General features: G+C 37.7%; 1 protein-coding gene across 3 annotated transcripts in view; it reads right to left on the bottom strand.

The window, feature by feature from the left end:
- APOOL (apolipoprotein O like) overlaps positions 1–24,319 on the bottom strand; it is a 125,917-nt gene that overhangs the window by 21,394 nt on the left and 80,204 nt on the right. For all 3 annotated transcript variants that reach the window (XM_045995386.1, XM_045995388.1, XM_045995387.1), the window contains 3 exons: positions 14,588–14,679; positions 1,118–1,231; positions 791–908 (listed from right to left, as the gene is read on the bottom strand). In XM_045995386.1, the coding sequence (XP_045851342.1) occupies positions 791–908; positions 1,118–1,231; positions 14,588–14,679 (324 nt within the window). The remainder of the gene's footprint in view (positions 1–790; positions 909–1,117; positions 1,232–14,587; positions 14,680–24,319) is intronic.

Genomic DNA, 24,319 nt, shown 5'->3' with positions numbered 1-24,319 from the left:
CCACAGTAGGTGCTCTGTAAAGGGCAGATATTATCATTATTTTCTACTTCCTTATCTCTGAGTTGGTCCTATTTCCTTTTCAATAAGACAATGGGTAGTACCATTCACATTGTACAGACAGATAATCCTGTGTAACCTAGTGACTGCTGAGTTTCTGTGAATACACTCCTAAAACGGTATTAAACACTCTGTTACCTTCTCAGTGATTACAGTAAAACTATGGGAATATTTGCCTAGAAAGTACAACTGTCACTATTTGGTCTCACAAAGTACAAATTTCCAGTATCTAATATTAAAAAAAAAGTTATCAGTATTATAATTGGTGTTATTTTTATTATTTCATGCTGAATGTTCTCCTAGTACCTAAACTAAATATAAGTGATGGTGGAAACTAAGACTGATAGGGGGGTAAATAGCACAAGAAATGGGAAGATAATATTTCTTCTATGTAGATATGACTCACCACTATAGAACCTAGAAAGGCACACTTTCCGCCACCTAATTGCAAAGCTCACATTTATAAAGTGATATTAAATGCGTCACTCACCGAACCCACCAGTGCTACTCCACACTCCCATATGCAAAGATAGGTATTATGAACAATATGGCAATTAGAAAAAGTCCCAAGTATACCAGTATCTCATAATCTAAAAAGATATACAGACTACAGATATGAGAAAGAAAAAACATTTATGAAGAAAGCACTTACATAAGTTCAAACTATACCTAATAATACTACAAAATTACTTAGGAAAAGAATGAAAATAAAATTGAATTATTTCAAACTAACCTGAGGTGGATTCTGATTTTGTCTTTGTTTCAGAGCTGAGTTCTGCTGGCAAGGATACTGAGTATTTCAGGCTGTCAGTTGTTTTTGCAGGTATTTCTAGTGCAGCAGAATTTCCTAGCTGTTTACCAAAAAGATTTTTCCTTCGTAAGTAAATCATTTTGCCAAAACAATAAAACATCCTAAAAACGTATAGTATGCAAAGATAACTATGTCGTTCATCTCCTTTCATTCTCTCCTTGACCTCTGTCAGTGATTCCTATTATAAGCCAATCCCTCACCCAACCAATGGAACTCAATGTCTACCTTTTTGGTCCATTTAAACTCTACCTTAGATTTTTCTTTAGGTTTAGGAAGTGATTCTTCTTTGTTGCTTTTTGTCCACAATGATTTAACTGCTTCATAAATTTGCTGGCTTACAGTATATGCCCGTTTCCCAGTTACCTAATTAAAACAAGAAATGAATCAAATAAGATGTATTTTTAAAAGTCAAAATAACAAATATCAGAAAAATTATGTCAGGAATTTTATGTCAACACTCAGGTCAGAATCAATAATAAAGATATAAATCTTTAGATCATGTAACAGAAAACCCCATTTTTTTCAATCTTATATGAAAAATCATTTGCCTCATGTAAAAGGCTAAAAAATGCAGAGCTAAGACAACACCAAGAGTGAATCCTAAAGTAAACTATGAATTTGGGTGATAATGTGTCAATGTAGGCTTATCAATTGCAACAAATGTACCATTCTAATGGGGGATGTGGAAAACAGACGTGGAAAATGGAGCATGCTAAGCATACGTGGCAACAGGAGGTGTACAGGAAATCTCTGTACCTTCTGCTTAATTTTGTTGTGAACCTAAAACTGCTCTTAGAAAAATAGAAAGACAGCTTGAGATAATAAACTGAGAAAATAAGATTCTAAGATGTTACAAAGTTAATACTTTTGTTCAAATTTTTATGGTGCTTTCCCCTGTCATAAAGTATTAATGTATTTCTCCAGAGAATAATATTCTCTTTTGGTAGAAACATAAAATACAAAATGAACTACAAATAGACCAAAGCAGAGGCAAGGATGGTGAGTGAATTCTTAAAGCTGCTGTTACTTTCATTCAGATTTGTTTCCCTTTAAAAATCTCCTGATTCCTTCTTTCTATTCTTTCCCCATCCTTTTGTTCCCTATGGCTAAGTAATTTCTTTTTTTTTTTTTAATATTTTATTTATTTGACAGAGAGAAATTACAACTAGGCAGAGAGGCAGGCAGAGAGAGAGGAGGAAGCAGGCTCCCTGCGGAGCAGAGAGCCGGACGTGGGGCTTGATCCCACCCTGGGATCATGACCTGAGCCGAAGGCAGAGGCTTTAACCCACTGAGCCACCCAGGTGCCCCGGCTAAGTAATTTCAATAGCTATTGACTTTTCAGGTTTTAAAGAGGTTTTGGAAGATTTTCAGGATTATACTTTTTATAAACATGAACTTAAAAATTTTTTAAAACTGTGACTTTCTTGCTTAAAACAGAATTTTTTTTGCTAAGTATATACTTACACTTAAGAAAAATAAATCAATCCACTAATATAAAGTCTTCTTCCTCCCCAAAATGTAACTTTGGTCACAGCTGTGTGGCTATCATCCCTGAGATTTTCCTTTTAAATGTGCATTAGATATATGCACACAATATTTTTAAACAAATGGAATGTTGGTATCTATATAGATCTACCAAAAAGAATGAGGTAGATTTTAGATTTATATGCACTGATATGGATTTCCATGATGAACCACTAAATTGAAAAGACAAGATTAGAGAACAGATTATACTCTACAATCTCAATTATGTTTTAAATTAAATTTTATTTTTTATTTTTTTTTAAGATTTTACTTATTTTTTTGACAGACAGAGATCACAACCAGGCAGACAGGCAGGCAGGGAGAGAGGAGGATGCAGGCTCCCCGCCAAGGAGAGAGCCCGGCGTGGGCTGGATCCCAGGACCCCGGGACCACAACCTGAGCCAAAGGCAGAGGCTTTAACCCACTGAGCCACCCAGGCGCCCCTTAAATTTTAAAATAAACCACACACATATACACTTAGCTTATTTCCTTTTTCAAAATACAAATAGGATCACACTCTACATATTGACATTTGATACTTTAAAAACTTAGCAATTTGTCAGAGATGTTTCCATATCAGCTTATATACCTGTAGATTTGCTTCTTTTATAATACCTGCATAGTAAGTATTCACAATGGATATGCCACAGTTAGTTTAATAAATTCCCTATGTTGGGGAATATGGGATATCATAATAAGCATGCTGTGATTAGCATTCTTACACATAGAACTGGGAGCACACATCTTTGTGGTGTTTCCTTGGTACAAATTCCTGGATGTGAAATAACTGGATTAAAGATTATATGCATTTTAATTTTTGATAATATTGACACATTGCCTCCATAAAGTCAGCAATATAATGTAATTTATATGCCCACCAAAAATGTTTTCCTACCCCATTTACCAGAAGCAGTATTATGAGTCTTAAATCTTTAGCAAAGTGAAAGACTAAAAGCCAATCTCTAAATGATCTTTAAATTTGCATTTATTTGATTGCTGATAAAGTTAAGAATATTTCATTTATTAGGCCATTTATGTTTCTTATTTTGTAGACTGTTTATTACTGTCTTCACTTCCTTTTTTTTTACTTTATTAGTTTTCTTAGAGAACATTTATCTTTTTCCTATCAATTTATAGGAGTTCTTAATATAGGAAGGCCATTATTTAGTCCTTTGTTACAGATGTTGCAAATATTTTTCCCAGTTTTGTATTTATCCATTAACTTTGTATATATTATATTGTGATCAGAAGAAATACATTTATTTTGATGTAGTAAAATGCATTAATTTTTTTTTAATTCGTTTATTTGTTTATTTACAGCATAACACTGTTCATTGTTTTGGCATCACACCCAGTGCTCCATGTAGTACGTGCCCTCCCTATTACCCACCACCTGGTTCCTCAACCTCCCCCCCGCCCCCCCCCCCCGCCCCTTCAAAACCCTCTGGTTGTTTTTCAGAGTCCATAGTCTCTCATGGTTCATCTCCCCTTCCAGTTTCCCTCAACTCCCTTCTCCTCTCCATCTCCCCATGTCCTCCATGTTATTTGTTATGCTCCACAAATAAGTGAGACCATATGATACTTGACTCTCTCTGCTTGACTTATTTCGCTCAGCATAATTTCTTCCAGTCCCGTCCATGTTGCTACAAAAGTTGGGTATTCATCCTTTCTGATGGAGCCGTAATACTCCATTGTGTATATGGACCACATCTTCCTTATCCATTCATCCGTTGAAGGGCATCTTGGTTCTTTCCACAGTTTGGCGACCGTAGCCATTGCTGCAATAAACATTGGGGTACAGATGGCCCTTCTTTTCACTACATCTGTATCTTTGGGGTAAATACCCAGCAGTGCAATTGCAGGGTCATAGGGAAGCTCTATTCTTAATTTCTTCAGGAGTCTCCACACTGTTCTCCAAAGTGGCTGCGCTAACTTGCATTCCCACCAACAGTGTAAGAGGGTTCCCCTTTCTCCACATCCTCTCCAACACACGTTGTTTCCTGTCTTGCTAATTTTGGCCATTCTAACTGGTGTCAGCTGGTATCTCAATGTGGTTTTAATTTGAATCTCCCTGATGGCTAGTGATGATGAACATTTTTTCATGTGTCTGATAGCCATTCGTATGTCTTTGTTGGAGAAGTGTCTGTTCATATCTTCTGCCCATTTTTCGATATGATTATCTGTTTTGTGTGTGTTGAGTTTGAGAAGTTCTCTATAGATCCTGGATATCAACCTTTTGTCTGTACTGTCATTTGCAAATATCTTCTCCCATTACGTGGGTTGCCTTTTTGTTTTGTTGACTGTTTCCTTTGCTGTGCAGAAACTTTTGATCTTGATGAAGTCCCAAAAGTTCATTTTTGCTTTTGTTTCCTTGGCCTTTGGAGACATATCTTGAAAGAAGTTGCTGTGGCTGATATCGAAGAAGTTACTGCCTATGTTCTCCTCTAGGATTCTGATAGATTCCTGTCTCACATTGAGGTCTTTTATCCATTTCGAGTGTATCTTTGTGTATGGTGTAAGAGAATGGTCGAGTTTCATTCTTCTACATATCGCTGTCCAGTTTTCCCAGCACCATTTATTGAAGAGACTGTCTTTTTTCCATTGAATATTTTTTCCTGTTTTGTCGAAGATTATTTCACCATAGAGTTGAGGGTCCATATCTGGGCTCTCCACTCTATTCCACTGGTCGATGTGTCTGTTTTTATGCCAGTACCACGCTGTCTTGGTGATCACAGCTTTGTAGTAAAGCTTGAAATCGGGTAACGTGATGCCGCCAGTTTTGTTTTTGTTTTTCAACATTTCCTTAGCAATTCGGGGTCTCTTCTGATTGCATACAAATTTTAGGATTATTTGCTCCAGCTCTTTGAAAAATACTGGTGGAATTTTGATTGGAATAGCATTAAAAGTATAGATTGCTCTAGGCAGTATAGACATTTTAACAATGTTTATTCTTCCAATCCAAGAGCATGGAACGGTCTTCCATCTTTTTGTGTCTTCTTCAATTTCTTTCATGAGTGTTCTGTAGTTCCTCGAGTACAGGTCCTTTACCTCTTTGGTTAGGTTTATTCCCAGGTATCTTATGGTTCTTGGTGCTATAGTAAATGGAATCGATTCTCTAATTTCCCTTTCTGTATTTTCATTGTTAGTGTATAAGAAAGCCACTGATTTCTGTACATTGACTTTGTATCCTCCCACGTTACTGAATTGCTGTATGAGTTCTAGTAGTTTGGGGGTGGAGTCTTTGGGGTTTTCCATATAAAGAATCATGTCATCTGCGAAGAGAGAGAGTTTGACTTCTTCCTTGCCAATTTGGATACCTTTTATTTCTCTTTGTTGTCTGATTGCCGTTGCTAAAACTTCTAATACTATGTTGAACAAGAGTGGTGAGAGTGGGCATCCTTGTCGTGTTCCTGATCTCAACGGAAAGGCTGCAAGCTTTTTCCCATAGAGGGTGATATTTGCTTTGGGTCTTTCATAGATAGATTTTATGAAGTTCAGGAATGTTCCCTCTATCCCTATACTTTGAAGCGTTTTTATCAGGAATGGATGCTGGATTTTGTCAAATGCTTTTTCTGTATCCATTGAGAGGACAATGTGGTTCTTCTCTCTTCTCTTATTGATTTGTTCTATCACATTGATTGATTTGCGAATGTTGAACCAACCTTGCAACCCAGGGATGAAACCCATCTGGTCATGGTGGATAATCTTTTCAATGTGCTGCTGGATCCTGTTTGCTAGGATCTTGTTGAGAATCTTTGCATCCTTTTTGGTAGGGTCTTTGCCTGGTTTGGGGATCAGGGTAATGCTGGCTTCATAAAAAGAGTCTGGAAGTTGTCCTTCTGCTTCGATTTTTTGGAACAGCTTCAGGAGAATAGGTGTTATTTCTTCTTTGAAAGTTTGGTAGAATTCCCCAGGGAATCCGTCAGGTCCTGGGCTCTTATTTTTTGGGAGGTTTTTGATCACTGCTTCAATCTCATTACTAGATATCGGTCTATTCAGGTTGTCAATTTCTTCCTGGTTCAATTTTGGGAGTTTGTAGTTTTCCAGGAATGCATCCATTTCATCTAGGTTGCTTACCTTATTGGCATATAACTGTTGGTAATAATTTCTGATGATTGTTTCTATTTCCTTGGTGTTAGTTGTGATCTCTCCCTTTTCATTCATAATTTTATTAATTTGGGCTTTCTCTCTTTTCTTTTGGATTAGTGTGGCCAATGGTTTATCGATCTTATTGATTCTTTCAAAAAACCAGCTTCTAGTTTCATGGATACGTTCTACTGTATCTCTCGTTTCTACTTCATTGATCTCTACTCTAATCTTGATTATTTCCCTTCTTGCATGTGGAGTTGGTTTGATTTGTTGTTGATTCTCCAGTTCTTTAAGGTGTAGAGACAGCTGGTGTATTCTGGATTTTTCAATGTTTTTGAGGGAGGCTTGGATGGCTATGTGTTTCCCCCTTAGAACCACCTTTGCTGTATCCCATAGGTTTTGGACCGAAGTGCCTTCATTCTCATTGGTTTCCATGAATTGTTTAAGTTCATCTTTGATCTCCTGGTTGATCCAAGCATTCTTAAGCAAGATGGTCTTTAGCTTCCAGGTGTTTGAGTTCCTTCCCAACTTTTCCTTGTGATGGAGTTCCAGTTTCAAAGCATTGTGATCGGAGAATATGCAGGGAATAATGTCAGTCTTTTGGTATCGGTTGAGTCCTGCTTTGTGACCCAGTATGTGGTCTATTCTGGAGAAGGTTCCATGTGCACTTGAGAAGAATGAGTATTCTGCTGTTTTAGGGTGGAATGTTCTGTATATGTCTATGAGGTCCATCTGGTCCAATGTTTCATTCAATGCTCTTATTTCTTTATTAATTTTCTGCTTCGATGATCTGTCTATTTCTGAGAGAGGTGTATTAAGATCTCCTACTATTACTGTGTTCATATCAATATGACTCTTTATCTTGATTAATAGTTTTCTTATGTAATTGGGTGCTCCCATATTGGGGGCATAGATATTCACAATTGTTAGATCATCTTGGTGGATAGTCCCTTTAAGAATTATGTAGTGTCCTTCTGTATCTCTGACTACAGTCTTTAGTTTAAAATCTAATTTATCTGATATGAGAATCGCTACTCCGGCCTTCTTTTGAGGCCCATTGGCATGAAAGATACTTCTCCATCCCTTCACTTTCAGTCTGGGTGTATCCTTAGGTTCAAAATGGGTCTCATGTAGACAACATATGGATGGGTCCTGTCGTTTTATCCAATCTGCAACCCTGTGTCATTTTATGGGCGCATTTAGCCCATTCACATTGAGAGTGATTATTGAGAGATAGGTTTTTATTGACATCGTGTTGCCTTTGAAGTCTTTCTGTCTATAGATTGTTTCTCTATTTCTGTTCAATGATATTCCTAGGATTTTTTCTCTTTTATAGGACCCCCCTTAATATTTCCTGCAGTGTCGGCTTGGTGGTTGCATAGTCTTTTAAACCTTGTTGGTCTTGGAAACTCTTTATCTCTCCATCCATTTTATTTTTTTTTAAAGCTTTTATTTATTTATGTGACACAGAGAGAGATCACAAGTAGGCAGAGAGGCAGGCATAGGGAGAGAGGCAGAAGCAGGCTCCCCACTGAGCAGAGAGCCCGACTCGGGGCTCGATCCCAGGACCCTGAGATCATGACCTGGGCCGAAGGCAGAGGCTTAACCCACTGAGCCACCCAGGCGCCCCTCTCCATCCATTTTAAATGTCAGTCTTGCTGGATAGAGTATTCTTGGTTGCATGTTCTTCTCATTTAGTACTCTGAATATATTTTGCCAGCCCTTCCTGGCTTGCCAGGTCTCTGTGGAAAGGTCTGACGTTATTCTAATGGGCTTTCCTCTGTACGTAAGGAGCTTCTTTGTCCTAGCTGCTTTTAAGAGGGTCTCTCTTGAAACATAAGTCCTCATTCTAACTATCAGGTGTCGTGAGGACTTTTGAGAATCTAAAATCTTGGGAGGAAATCTCTCTGCCTCTAATACACGAACGTTGTTTCCATTCGTGAGATTGGGAAAATTTTCATAGACAACTTCTTCCACTATATCTTCTAGACTTCTTTCTTTTTCCTCCCCTTCAGGGATTCCAATAATTCTGACGTTGGAACGTTTCATGGCATCGTTTATTTCCCTGATTCTGTTTTCATGGCTTCTGAGCTGTTTGTTCCAGGCTTCCTCCTGATCCTTTCTCTCTATCTGTTTGTCCTCCAGATAACTAATTCTATCTTCTCAGTTACCCTAGCTTTTAGAGAATTTAGATTGGATTGGAACTCATTGAGAGCATTTTGAACATCATCCCTGGTGGCTTTCAGTTCTGCCCTAACATTGTGAACATCATCCCTGGTGGCTTTCAGTTCTGCCCTAATCAATTCTGTTTGGTCATCCATGGCTTTCTCCAACCTAGCTATTGCCTGGATAATTGTTAGTCTGAATTCCTTTTCTGACATATTGTCTATGTCGATAGCCATTAGCTCTGTTGCAGAAGGCCCATCCTCTGTATTTTTCTTCTGTTGGGAATTCCTCCTCCTAGTCATTTTGGAAAGAGATGACTGAACAGATGCAGCTGGACGTATCGATTGTGGTGCAGTCAATGTGCACCCTGGAACGCTTCTGTGCAATCAGGATTCCCCACCCAAATGAGAGAAAAAAGAAAAGAAAAAGAAATAGAGAAGAAGAAAGAAAAAAAAGGGGAAAGAAAAAAGGGAAAAAAAAAGAGAGAGAGAGAGATAGGAAAAAGAGGGAAGATAAAAGAGAAGGCTCAGCCCAAATGGGCCACAAGGTAAGATTTATGAAGTATACAAACAAAAACAAACAAAAAGACTGATAAAAGTATATGACAAGAGAAAAAAAAAATATATATATAAGCAAAAAAAAGGGAAGAACCTCATCAGAAAGAACCCCAAGTATAAGATTTATATATTATCAGGACAAACACAAATTCACAGAAACATTGACAGAAGGAAAAGTTGGGAGAGTGGTTATAAATTCTCAGTGTGGGTGAGGAAGGTTATTTTGATTCTTCCTGAAGGTATCTTGATGTTTTTGTTAAGGGACTCAACTTTCCTAAGTTACAGGGGGATTAGAAACTGGTTTGCCTATAGGGGTAGCATTGATTGGGGAAAGGGAGTTACCTTGAAGTTTAACTCTATATGTATAGTAGAAAATAAAAATTAAAAAAGAAGAAACTAGACTAAACTAAGTTAAAATTAAAAAAGAATTAAAAAAATAGGAAAGAAAAAGAAAAACACGGGTGTATGTATCAATAATTTCAGGTTAGAAGGTTATTTAAGAATTTGATGTACTGGACATCTCAGTGTGGTGGTAAATAGGTTAAAAAATTATCTGTATGTATAAAAAAAAAGAACCAGAATATTGGTAAAGAGTTAAAAATAAAAGTTGTATTTCTGAAGTAGTGTTGGTTGTTCTCTTGTAGTCTTTTTTTTTTTTTTCTTCCTTCCTGGTTGGTTTTGTGGGGAAGGGGCCTGCCACGTGGTTTTCAGACAATGATGTTCCCTGAGTTAGGTCCCTCCGCTCCCCTCAAGGGGGTGAGCTCTGAGGAAACTGTTTTTTTTTTTTTCAGCCTTTTGTTCTCCGGGCGTTTTTATGTTCTTTCATCTGCTTTCTCTCGCCTTGACAGCTTTTGATGGTTTTTGGAGGTTTAGAGACAGCAAACGGCACCCCGACCTCCCTCTCAGAGAGAAGCCCCAGAATGTTTTGGAAAAGCTGCTCGCTGAGTCGGTTCTGAGTCATTGTCCCTGGGGATGCAGTAGTTCCTCATTGTACCCAAAACCAGAGCAGCGGTGGCTGTCTAGGCAGCTCCAGACCGCCAGAGAGGTTCCGAGCAGAGGTCGCACACTGAGATTTTCCCGCTGTCCGGGGCTGGAATGTCTGGTTTTTCCGGATGCCAGAGCTCCAGGCTAGCACCTATGAGCATGTATCCCAAGGGAGTGTGTGGGACGCGTGCGTTTCAGGATTGCCGTCTGTCTGGCCAGGCTCCCAGCCCCTCACGGGAGCCAGACCCCACTCGTTCTCGGGCGCGCTGGCGTTCAGGCGCACTGGCGGCTCAGGGACGGAGACCTGATTTCTCCGCCACACTCTCTCTGGCTCAGCGCCAAGGGGAGGCTGTCCTGGGTCCGGGGACTTGGGTCCCTGACCCTAACCGCCCAGGTTCCCACTATTATCCCCCGCGATCCTTTGCTCTTTGTTTTTTGAGTGCTTTCAACCAGACTCCAAGTTAATGCTGGTCCCCAGACGCAGAGCACTCTCGTGTTGGGGTGTTACTTTGCGATTGGTCACCTCTGGTGGCTCCCTCCCCCTTCATGGGTGGTCGGAGTTCTTTGGTAGGTAATCAGCTCACTTTAGGGTACAGGTTGAAATGGTGCCTCCTCTTACTTCCCCGCCATCTTGACTCTGCATTAATTTTTTTTGATGGCTTCTGGATTTTGATAGGCCTTTCCTATCTCAACATCACTGAAATATTTATCTTCTTTCTTCTAATATTTTTAAAGTATTATATTTTATAATTAGATCTTTAGTCCACCTGGAATTTATTTTTGCATGATAATTGGTAAAGGTCTAAGATTTTTATCCAAAAAGCTAATTATTCCAACACATGTCTGGAATAACCAATCCATCCTTTCTTTACACACTGATCTGAAATGCCACCTTCACTATACCCTCCCCCTACGCCACAATGTACACAAAGACATACTTGATATATTTGTTTTTGGGCATTCTCTCCATTTTTTTTTGTTTTGTTTTTTTGTTCTGTTTTATTGTCTATACTAGCACAGTTACCAATACATGGTATATGGACAACACATATTGGTTGACTGAATGTCATACTCCCTACAAATCCAGGAATTCTGTAAGAACTAAATTAAACTTATAAATTTGGGAACATATGCCATATTCTAATATTCAGTCCTTTCATCTAGATACAAGATATGTCTCTAAATGTATTTAAAGTCGTAAAAATGCCTTTCAGTAAAGTTTAGTAGTTTTTAATAAATAGGTCTTAGAACATTATTTGACAAGTTTATTCCTATTTTATAGTTTTCAAAGACAGATTACTTGAGGTTCTCTATGTAAGTTAATAATGAAAACAGTGTGAGGAAAATCATAAAAAGCAAAAAGTAATCCCATCTTGAAATACATTTCCAAAACGGTGAACAATTGGAGTGTAACTTCTATTTTTCAAAGACCTTTCTGGACTATCATTTTGTGATTTTTTTTTTTTAATGTCATAGACCTCAGAGAATTTCCTAAAAGTATGGGCCCTTTCCTTAAGAAAAATACCCATATAGCAGAAGAGGTCTTACCTGATACCCTTTGAAGAGATTTGTCTGATTAACTAAAGATGTCTTAAAAAATGTATGTTCATAGAATGCTGAGTATTCATAGATAGTAGGTACTCTCAAATATGTCTAAGTATTGTCTTTCACAAGTGATCTCTACACTTACCAAGAATCAGTTGTATTTATTTCTAAGTCTCTAAATCAGTTTTACTGTAATTTAAAAAATTAAAATATAACATAATTGGATGAAATATAAGTGAAAAAAACTGTTGCCTACAGGAAAATTAAGTTGTAAAGACTAAAAAATGATTTACCTAATTAATTAATTAGTTAGTTAGTTAACTAGCTAATTAATTAAAATAATGACTCAAATTAGAGGTAGGCAAAGTCAACTGTTAAAGGCTGGAAGAAATAATAACAATTTAAGAGGATTCTGTACTCATATTATTTTTAAAATGTTTTTTTTTTAATATTTTATTTATTTGATAGAGAGAAATCACAACTAGGCAGAGAGGCAGGCAGAGAGAGAGAAGGAAGCAAGCTCCCTGTGGAGCAGAGAGCCCGATGTAGGGCTCGATCCCAGGACCCTGAGATCATGACCCGAGCCGAAGGCAGAAGCCCTAACCCACTGAGCCACTCAGGCGCCCCTATTTTTAAAATGTTTTTAAGTGTTTATTCTATTTTAAGGAAATCTAAACTGAAAACAGCAGAAGACATAAATGGCTAACCATAAGACATGTTATGGATCTTCAACTAGGAGACCCATACTCATAGAGAATACCTACTTCAAAAGAGAGAAAAGTGGACGCACACTTGTTATAATTTGAAATAAAATATTTAAGGTCTGTATTTATGATTTTTAAAAACTTTCTACTTTAACATTTTTAATTAATTGGTAACTACTGGTCCCAACAATATCAAATTAGAAGGCATCTATTCTATATATAAAATTTTTCATAGTTTTGGGAGGTGGAGTCACTCTGAAGTATATCACTGATCTCAGGTTAAGAATCTATGTTATATATATATTAGAATCCATCAGATATTACACATGACATTGTTTGATGCCAGTCAAAGAAAAAGCAAGGTTCTCTAGGAGTTTCAGTAACAATCAGTATTTAACCATAGAATAACTTTCAGGAAATCATACTAATATCTCTCTTATCATAGAAATTTTTATTTGAAGTTCAGGAATTCTTTTATTTTCCTTCTGTCAGAGTAAAATTAAGTTTAATACTTTATTCTTAAAATTAAAAATAATATGTGGGACGCCTGGGTGGCTCAGTGGGTTAAAGCCTCTGCCTTCAGCTCAGGTCATGGTCCCAGGGTCCTGGGATTGAGCCCCACATTGGGTTCTCTGCTCATCAGGGAGCCTGCTTCCTCCTCTCTCTCTGCCCGCCTCTCTGCCTGCTTGTGATCTCTGCCTGTCAAATAAATAAATAAAATCTTAAAAAAAAATTAAGATGTATACTACAATGTTATCCTGTTATTATGAAACTGTATCTGCCTACTCACCCATCTATCTTTCTATCTCTATATATGCATAAAGAAAGGTCTCGACAACATTCTACCAAATGTTAACACTGATATTTTTCTGGATAAAAGAATTCCAGGTGGTTAATTGTTTTTTCTTTCCTATACTTTTCTATAATGCTTATTATTTAAGGATACATAGTAACTAATTTTATTTAAAAAACATTAAGGCATTACTCTAAACAAACAAAAGATTCAGTGGCAACATTACACATTGACAAGAGAAATGGACAGGGAAGCAGGACGCCTGAAACTGAATAGAACCCTGGACAAATCAGTCACTGTGAAACTTTCCTGGGCCACAGTTTTCAGTAAATGAGAAAATGAGAAAGTTGAATGTAATAAGCTCACAAGATTCTTTCAGCATGAATAGGATATGAATTTAAGTGGCTAATTCCTATATAAAAAAGATTTATAAAAAATAAGTTTATCATTTTGGATCAAGTGTCTCAACTATAACAAGATTTAATGAATAATGCTCTCTTTGCTATAAACTTTTATACCTTGATCACATTACAAACTACATAGAGCACTATATCCTTGTCATTCTTACAATACTGAGTAGACAGTTTACATCAATAATTAAGGAGATGTAGTAATAAGAACATAAGTACAGGAAATTCTTCTGGTAACATTACATGATGCTTTAAGTGTGAGGAAGAAATGTTAAATGTTGGTAATGAAGGAATGAAGGGAAGGAAGAAAATACTGCATCACCCAAAGCTCTCCTTCTTAATCTAAATATGAATTAAAAGTAATATACTGGCCCAAACTGTTCAAATCATTGGAGAATGTTTGGATTTGCAGGTAAGCTCACAAGAAAATGACAAAAAGCTGTAATACAGACTCATGGAAAATGCTACTTAGTTCTAGGTGGTATCAAAATTGAATTTGTATATATATATATTTTTTACCTTCAGAAGCCTCTGTCATCTACCAATTTGCTGATTCTTATACTAATCTGATGAACTGACAGCAGCCAACAGGTACAATTTTCTGTTAATTAAAAACTGATTTTCACATAGCTCAGCAATGGAGCGGTATTTCCCCCCATAAATTCTAATTCAGTGTCTCTAAACTGAATCTTAAAAGCAGCATTAATATCACTGAATTATATTTAAACAAATTTATCCTATTTATTTGTGATGATCACGTAATTAAGAATGGCATTTACCATGCTGAAATGTGATGTGATTTTGCCAAAGTATACTATACAAAGTATAGTATGCTCACTATATTTCTCTGAAAATTAAATGTTGAAGATACTTAGGACATTTAAGTATTGTCACAGTAAGAGTTTAAATAAATACTGAAATATAGCTATCACTTAAAAGGAACTTACCTTTGCAATTATTACCGACTGAACTGGGTAGCAAACAGTTGCTCCTAAAGTGGCCAGTCCCAGTGGATAAGCAATTTTCTTAAACCTAGAACCTATGAAATTCAAACAAACTATTAAACTCCAGATTCTAGCAGAGACCTGATGTTTTAATAACTTTAATGTTCTCTTGTTCCTTTTCAAGTCATTACCCTATGTCAATTTATTCTTTAGATAATAATACTTATCAAAATGGTAGCTAAAATATCTTTAAGGATCACAATTCAATACCTTAGTTGTCATGTCCAATTTTAGAAAAATATTCTCAATTTAAAATTGATAATTAGCTACACAAAGGGAATTGATAGTTTTCTTCTTTTTAAAAACTAGTTTTTTTTTTCATGTCCTAAGAAAATCAAAGTTATAACCACATTTTTTTCAAATATCTAATAGGGCATGATAATATAAAAAACTGATCAACTACCATACTTGTGACACCATGTTAAAGGGAAATGGACTCTTACTACATATCCTGTTTTGATTAAGCCCTTAGGAACACGAAAGATCCCAGTAACTAATCAGTTAAGGACTTTAAAAGAAATATAACTCCTTCATGTCACTGATTTAAAAGACAGAAGTAGTAATTTAATAACTGCAGGTAACTTAAAATTTTGGAAATGTTGGAAATGTGCTCATTTCCAAAAGTGTATCTAAGAGACATTTTCAAACCTTTTAAAGATTTATTTATTTTAGAGAAAGCATGAGCAGGGGGAAGGGTAGAGGGAAGGAGAGAAGCAGACTCCACCTTTCTCCCTCCCCCAATGCAGGGCTCAATCTTACAACCTTGAGATCATGACCTGACCCAAAATCAAGAGTCAGACACTTAACTGACTGAGCTACCCAGGAGCTCCCAAACTTTTTTTTTTTAAACAGCAAAATCCTTTAAAAAAATCTTCCAAATACAATCTCACTAGTAACTTCATACAGCCATAGCTTAGTTCCAATAGACCACTGGTTCAAAACAGTATGTATCCTAAATGCTTGAATGCGTACCTTGGACTCTTATGAGCTGGGCATTTAGATGATGGGATTTCTAACTGGGGTAAGTACTTTTTCTCTGAAACACCTCTTACAACCCTTATTTTAAAAATGGTACAGCCTATTTGGTGTATCAGTAAAGGCTAAGGTGAAAAAAATAACTGGCAATGCTTGCAGGCAATGTTAATGAAAGATAAAAAAGATAGAAACGAGCTATTTCTGTGTCTGGTTTACCTATCTGAAGGAGACCTACAGTCATATCTACAGGACTGAGCTTTGGTAGAGGTGGGTAGGTAGGCTGCTTCAACCTCTAATTTAGCTTTCCTTTGGTTTTAGACTGGTTTGTGTGATACTGTGAAAGAGGGTCTAGATTTGTTAAAACATATCATAAGATAGAAAAATCAAACATGTCTTAAATTGCTCCTTTACTCAGGTCCTGCTCACTATTATTCTAGTATCTATAGTTTGATTCTTGATTTTACTGACCTAACGTCTCTTAATGCAAATTTCCCTGACTTAGCCAAATTCCCCTAACTGTGCTGCTCCTAACCTCAGAAAGTAGCATTTTTGCCCTTGATGTGTTGTTTTAAATATTAAAAAAGACTTACATTCATTTTCTCTTTACCTGATATGAAAGGTCAGTTTAACAAAATATAAATTTCACTTGGATTCAATAGCTCTACTCCCATAAGTAGGAAAGGACTCTAGACACAGCTACCAACAAATTATGTACTATGAAATCACTGAGTGATTTCCCTTTTCTGGACCTCTATATGTAGCTAATGGGGTTAGGCTAAATCAACAGCTTTCAAACATTTTTTTGACCATGACTCAGAAAAAAATTTACATTATGACCTATGACCTATCTCACACACACACACACACACACTCCATGGAAACAAAACTTTCACGGTATTTGCCCATACTAAGTACAGAACATTCTGACATTTGCTGTTCTCCTCTATTTTATTTCTTTAATAAAATGTCTCCTGAGATTCACTACACTTATTTCACTATCTAATAATAGGTTGAGATCTCCAACTTGAAAAACAGTGGGTTAGATTATTCTAGCTCTGAAATTTAGAAACAATGTGAATGACCTAAGACACATTCTTTTGCAAGTGGATTATGAGTTTCTTACTGAAAATTGATGAGTATGCTCTTGAGTTTTATACGCTACACAGAGTAATCTTGGTTTTCAATTTTTTCCTAATAAGTAATTTATAATATCTATCCACGTGGAAGTTGCACAGAGTGTTAGAATTAAAAATGGTAAATCAGGAGCCATTAATATTAGCTATTGGGAGACTGCTAGGGCTATTGGGATGAGATATATGGACCAGAGCTAGAATGTTGGAATGTTCTTATAATTCATCAAGGTTTTTATCTGATTGGGTATACTTGAGTTGAGACTACTTTAAGGACTAAAGCTGGGCAAACGAATAGTAAGGTATGATATTTGATTCCAGACTGGTTCAGAGCTATGACTTTGAAGCACCTGTAATTTAGTTTGGGGGCAATGATTGGCAACTGAGTCGTGGACAAAAGATGAATGGAAGGTGATCAAAATGGCTACTGACCAGAGAACCATACTAGCTTCAGTGAGGAGGAGAGGCAGGAATGCCTACTGAGAAGAATTTCCATATTCAGAGGTAGAAGATAGGAAAATACAAAATTCGCTATGTGCTTATGAAAGACAGTTATATAATAGTGTGCAGAAAAGTGTTCACATAGTAGCTCAAGACTGCCTTATTAGAAAGGCTGCTTGTAAAGCTGGCTCTTGACTGGCATCTGGGGACTTCACTGGTAAATAGTTCCCTACAATGACAGAAAACATTCTCTGAATGATAAGAGTGATGCACTGTGCCTAAACCGTTTGTTGAAATAATATGGTTTATGCTGAGCTACTACTTTCCTTCCAGTCTGGAATTCTGGACATGCTAGAGAGAGTATATTTAGGTGATCCACTGCTAATAATAACCTTGACTGCTCAGTCTCTAATGAGCCTCCTTGGCTGACAACATCTTACATGTATTGTCATAATTCATTAGAGGAGGAATTAAGTACATGTTATATGACTCCACTGGAAGAGGATCCTTAGAAGCCTGTACCTAGTTTGTTATAAGCTTTGCTGCATTTGCCTTTTCCCTTTTCTTATTTTACTTCGCAGTCTTTCACTGTAATAAGGCCTATGACTATAGGTTGAGTTTTCTAAGTCTTTCCTACTTAAACATCAAACCCGTGGGTGGTCTTGGGGACCCTCTAACAAAAGTGGTAGAGTGAAAAGGAATGACAAAGTTCATAGAGATACAGGGTAACAGAGGGAAAAAAGAAATCAGCCTTATCAAGCTTCATATCCTGAAGGAGCTGTCTACTTTCGCAAACTCCATTCTGAGGTGGCTGATGTCAGTTCTAGGAATTCTGTCAGGATGAAATGATGAGAGCATAAAATATTTTTCTGATACCAGCATCTCTATCTCAAATCCTTAATATAGCCCCCAGAGTATGGATGGTCATCAGAAAGCAGAGAAAACAAGTTTGAGTGGTTAGCACACACTTTCACATTAACATAAAACTACCAGGTCTTTTTTTTTTTTTTTTTTGATAGCTAGAGACTGAAAACCTTTAAATATTTTTTTTATTTTTTAAGTTTTATTTATTTATTCGAGAGAGAGAGAGAATGAGCAGTGGGGAGGGGGAGCGGGAGAGGGAGAAGCAGACTCCCTGCTTAGCAGGCAGCCTGATGCAGAGCTCCATCCCAGGACCCCAGGATCATGACCTAAACCAAAGGCAGATGCTTAACCAACTAAGCCACCCAGGCACCCTTGAAAATCTTTTTTTTAAGGGATAGAAGAAGATGGTGGCAGAGGAGGAAGACTCTAGGCTCGCCTTATCAATCAAATCATCCTAAATACCCCAGAAATTGTCCTTAAGACTTACAGAGCAACTTCCACAATTAAAGGGAAAGAAAAGGCCACATCAAAGAAGGTAGGAAGTATGGGGATGTGGTTTAGGAGAGAAATGGATCCTAGCAGTTGCAGAGGAGAGGGAGCCGTGGTCTAGAGAAGGGTGAGACAGAGAGGAACACACAAGGAAATGGACAAGAAGGTTTCTCCAAAGCCAATGGCTCTGGGAATAAGAGAGGCTGAACTTTGTGAGTTCGATCAACCAGTAGGGCTTAAAACCTGGAGATTTAAAGATCAGCAAGCTTGGCTGGGACAAAGTCTAGAAGGTACTGTCCTGCTCCTGGAGAGAAGGCAGGCAAACAACCCAGAGGGCAAAAAGTGTGGAAACAGTGATCTGAAGAGGGGCTGGGGCACAGAGTAGGGAGATTATTCGCAATTCTCAGAGTGCATATCTGAGAGGCAACATTCAGAGCTACCTCTCCAGGAACACAGGAGCTAGCCAGCACCATTTCCATCCCCTGCCTTTCAGCATTAGCACACAGCTACTGGCAGGAGGTAGTACAGTACCAACACTACTTGCCTAACTTTTATACACCAATACATTCTTTTCAAGAGCATGTGGAACATTTTCCACAATAGATAACATATTGTATTACAAAACAGGCCTCAAAAATATCAAAAGATTGAAGTCATCTTAACAAAGAAATTTAAAAATATATGGAAACAATGAAAATGAAAACACAATGGTTCAAAACCTTGGGATACAGCAAAAACAGTCCTAACAGGGAGGTATATAGGAATACAAATACAAATCAAAACTACAACATCTTTCAGAATAGTTAAAAATTAATAACATAAGAAACAAGAGTTAGTGATGGATGTGGAGAAAGGGGAATTTTCTTGCACTGCTGGTGGTAATGAAAGCTGGTGCAGCCTTTTGGAAAACGGTATGGAATTTCTTCAAATAGTTAAAAATAGAACTATGATCCAACAACTGTACTTCTAGGAATTTATTCAAGGAATACAAAAATAGTAATTCATAGGGATACATGCATCCCAATGTTACAGCAGCATTATCTACAGTAGCCAAATTATGGAAACAGTTCAAGTATCCATCACCTGATATAAATGGATCTTTGGATGAAGGAGATAGATATCACTCACAGTTTAACTCAACCTTAAAAAAGAATGAAATCTTCCCATTTTCAAGGACATGGATAGAACTGGAGAGTATTATGCTTAATGAAATAAGTTACAGAAAGACAAATACCATGTGATTTCACTCATACGTGGAATTTAAGAATCAAAATGAATGAGCAAAGGAAAAAAAAAGAGTGTCATATCAAGAAACAGCCTCTTAACTATAAAGAACAAACTAACGGTTATCAGAGGGGAAGTAAGTGGGGACATGGGTTAAATAGATGATGGGGATTAAGAAGTTCATTTGTTATACTGAGAGCTGGGTGTTGTATGAAACTGTTGAATCACTAAATTGTACACCTGAAACTAGTATTATACTATATGTTATTTAACTGGAATTTAAATTTAAAAAACCTTTTAAAAAATAAAGTTATCTAAAAGATGACAAAATGATAAATTATAATTTTAATAGGAAAAGCTATATATTTTTGAATTTTAAATATCATACAGAAAACTGATCTATACCTCTATCAATTTTAATACATGTATAGAGTCATGTAACCACCAGTACAATCAGGATATGGAGCAGTTCTATCACTGTTTAAAAAAAAAAAAAAAAATCTCATGTTACCTCCTTATAGTCAGTCACACCTTCCCATTCCTAACTCCAGGGAACTACTGATATTTTGTTGTTGTTTTTGTTACTATAGTTTTGTCTTTTTGAGAAAGTTGTATGAATAAAAATCACAGAATATATAACTTTTTTAGACTGGCTTCTTTATGTCAGATTCATCAAGACTGCTGCATGAGTCAACGGTTTATTCATTTTATTCGTGAGTCTAATTTCTTTGGATGTGCCACAGTTTAGTTTACCCTTGAAAGACATTTAGGTTGTTTCCAGCTTTTGGTAATTATTAATAGAATTACTATAAACATTTAGGTACAGATTTTTCATTTTTCCAGGGTAAATACCCAGGAGTATGATTACGTGGTCTCATGATAAGAGCATGTTTAACTTTCTAAGAGAAACTTGGGGCACCTGGGTGACTCAGTCATTAAGCAACTGCCTTCAGCTGGAGTCATGATCCCAGGATCCTGGGATCAAGCCCCACATCGGGCCTCCCACTCAGCAGGAAGCCTGCTTCTCCATCTTCCACTCCCCCTGCTTGTGTTTCCTCTCTCGCTGTGTCTGTCACTGTCAAATAAATAAATAAAACCTTTAAAAAAAGAGAAACTGTCTATTCGAAGATGGCGGGGAAGTAGGAGGAGGCACCATTTCAACCTGTACCCTAAAGTGAGCTGATTACCTACCAAAGAACTCTGACCACCCATGAAATCAGCCTGAGATCAGAATTATACACGTCTGGATCTCTACAGGAGCAGAAGACACCAGTGGCAGGTAAAGCAGACTGGGAACGTCCGACTGATATCAGAAGATAAACAAAAGGGGGAGGGAGCCACCAGAGGTGACCAATCGCAAAGTAACACCCCAACACGAGAGTGCTCTGCGTCTGGGGACCAGCATTAACTTGGAGTCTGGTTGAAAGCACTCAAAAAACAAACAGCAAAGGATCGCGGGGGGTAATAGTGGGAACCTGGGCGGTTAGGGTCAGGGACCTAAGTCCCCGGACCCAGGACAGCCTCCCCTGGCGCGGAGCCAGAGAGAGTGCGGCGGAGAAATCAGGTCTCTGTCCCTGAGCCGCCAGTGTGCCTGAATGCCAGCACGCCCGAGAACGAGTGGGGTCTGGCTCCCCTGAGGGGCTGGGAGCCTGGCCAGACGGCAATCCTGAAACGCACGCATCCCACACACTCCCTTGGGATACATGCTCATAGGTGCTAGCCTGGAGCTCTGGCATCCGGAAAAACCAGACATTCCCAGCCCCGGACAGCGGGAAAATCTCAGTGTGCGACCTCTGCTCGGAACCTCTCTGGCGGTCTGGAGCTGCCTAGACAGCCACCGCTGCCCTGGTTTTGGGTACAATGAGGAGCTCCTTCATCCCCAGGGACAGTGACTCAGAACCGACTCTGCCAGCAGCTTTTGCAAAACAGTCTGAGGCTTCTCTCTGAGAGGGAGGTTGGGGTACTGTTTGCTCTCCTCTAAACCTCCAAAAACCATCAAAAGCTGTCAAGGCGAGAGAAAGCAGATGAAAGAACATAAAAACCCCCAGAGAACAAAAGGCTGAAAAAAACAGCTTCCTGAAAAAAAAAGAGCTCACCCCCTTGAGGGGAGCGGGAGGACCTAACTCAGGGAACATCATTGTCTGAAAACCGACATGGCAGGCCCCTCCCCCAGAAAACCAACCAGGAAGGAAGAAAAAAAAAAAAAAAAGACTACAAGAGAACAATCACCACTACTTCATAAATACAACTTTTATTTTTAACTCTTTACCAATATTCTGGTTCTTTTTTTTTATACATACAGATAATTTTTTAACCTATTTACCATCACACTGAGATGTCCAGTACATCAAATTCTTTAATAACCTTCTAACCTGAACTTTTTGATACATATACCCGTGTTTTTCTTTTGTTTTTCTATCTTTTTAATTCTTTTTAATTTTAACTTAGTTTAGTCTAGTTTCTTCTTTTTTAATTTTTATTTTCTACTATACATATAGAGTTAAACTTCAAGGTAATCCCCTTTCCCCAATCAATGCTACCCCTATAGGCAAACCAGTTTCTAATCCCCCTGTAACTTAGGAAAGTTGAGTCCCTTAACAAAAACATCAAGATACCTTCAGGAAGAATCAAAATAACCTTCCTCACCCACACTGAGAATCTATAACCATTCTCCCAATTTTCCTTCTGTCAGTGTTTCTGTGAATTTGTGTTTGTCCTGATAATATATAAACCTTATACTTGGGGTTCTTTCTGATGAGGTTCTTCCCCTTTTTTTTGCTTATATATACATATTTTTTTCTCTTGTTATATACTTTTATCACTCTTTTTGTCTGTCTGTTTTTGTTTGTATACTCCACAAATCTTACCTTGTGGCCCATTTGGGCTGAGCCTTCTCTTTTATCTTCCCTTTTTTTCCTATCTCTCTCTCTCTTTTTTTTTTCCTTTTTTCTTTCCCCTTTTTTTTCTTTCTTCTTCTCTATTTCTTTTTCTTTTCTTTTTTCTCACATTTGGGTGGGGAATCCTGATTGCACAGAAGCGTTCCAGGGTGCACATTGACTGCACCACAATCGATAAGTCCAGCTGCATCTGTTTAGTCATCTCTTACCAAAATGACTAGGAGGAGGAATACCCAACAGAAGAAAAATACAGAGGATGGGCCTTCTGCAACAGAGCTAATGGCTATCGACATAGACAATATGTCAGAAAAGGAATTCAGACTAACAATTATCCAGGCAATAGCTAGGTTGGAGAAAGCCATGGATGACCAAACAGAATTGATTAGGGCAGAACTGAAAGCCACCAGGGATGATGTTCACAATGTTAGGGCAGAACTGAAAGCCACCAGGGATGATGTTCAAAATGCTCTCAATGAGTTCCAATCCAATCTAAATTCTCTAAAAGCTAGGGTAACTGAGACAGAAGATAGAATTAGTGATCTGGAGGACAAACAGATAGAGAGAAAGGATCCAGAGGAAGCCTGGAACAAACAGCTCAGAAGCCACAAAAACAGAATCAGGGAAATAAACGATGCCATGAAACGTTCCAACATCAGAATTATTGGAATCCCTGAAGGGGAAGAAAAAGAAAGAAGTCTAGAAGATATAGTGGAAGAAGTTGTCTATGAAAATTTTCCCAATCTCACGAATGGAAACAAGGCTCATGTACTAGAGGCAGAAAGATTTCCTCCCAAGATTTTAGATTCTCGAAAGTCCTCACGGCACCTTATCGTTAAAATGGGGAATTATGTTTCAAGAGAGACCCTCTTAAAAGCAGCTAGGACAAAGAAGCTCCTTACGTACAGAGGAAAGCCCATTAGAATAACGTCAGACCTTTCCACAGAGACCTGGCAAGCCAGGAAGGGCTGGCAAAATATATTCAGAGTACTAAATGAGAAGAACATGCAACCAAGAATACTCTATCCAGCAAGACTGACATTTAAAATGGAAGGAGAGATAAAGAGTTTCCAAGACCAGCAAGGCTTAAAAGACTATGCAACCACCAAACCGACACTGCAGGAAATATTAAGGGGGGTCCTATAAAAGAGAAAAAATCCTAAGAATATCATTGAACAGAAATAGAGAAACAATCTATAGACAGAAAGACTTCAAAGGCAACACGATGTCAATAAAAACCTATCTCTCAATAATCACTCTCAATGTGAATGGCCTAAATGCGCCCATAAAACGACACAGGGTTGCAGACTGGATAAAATGACAGGACCCATCCATATGTTGTCTACAAGAGACCCATTTTGAACCTAAGGATACACCCAGACTGAAAGTGAAGGGATGGAGAAGCATCTTTCATGCCAATGGGCCTCAAAAGAAGGCCGGAGTAGCGATTCTCATATCAGATAAATTAGATTTTAAACTAAAGACTGTAGTCAGAGATACAGAAGGACACTACATAATTCTTAAAGGGACTATCCGACAAGACGATCTAACAATTGTGAATATCTATGCCCCCAATATGGGAGCACCCAATTACATAAGAAAACTATTAATCAAGATAAAGAGTCATATTGATATGAATACAATAATAGTAGGAGATC

Source organism: Meles meles, chromosome X (assembly GCF_922984935.1).
Source record: "Meles meles chromosome X, mMelMel3.1 paternal haplotype, whole genome shotgun sequence".
In the NCBI taxonomy this organism is placed as follows: Eukaryota; Metazoa; Chordata; class Mammalia; order Carnivora; family Mustelidae; genus Meles; species Meles meles.
This window is presented reverse-complemented; position numbering and strand designations above follow the sequence as displayed.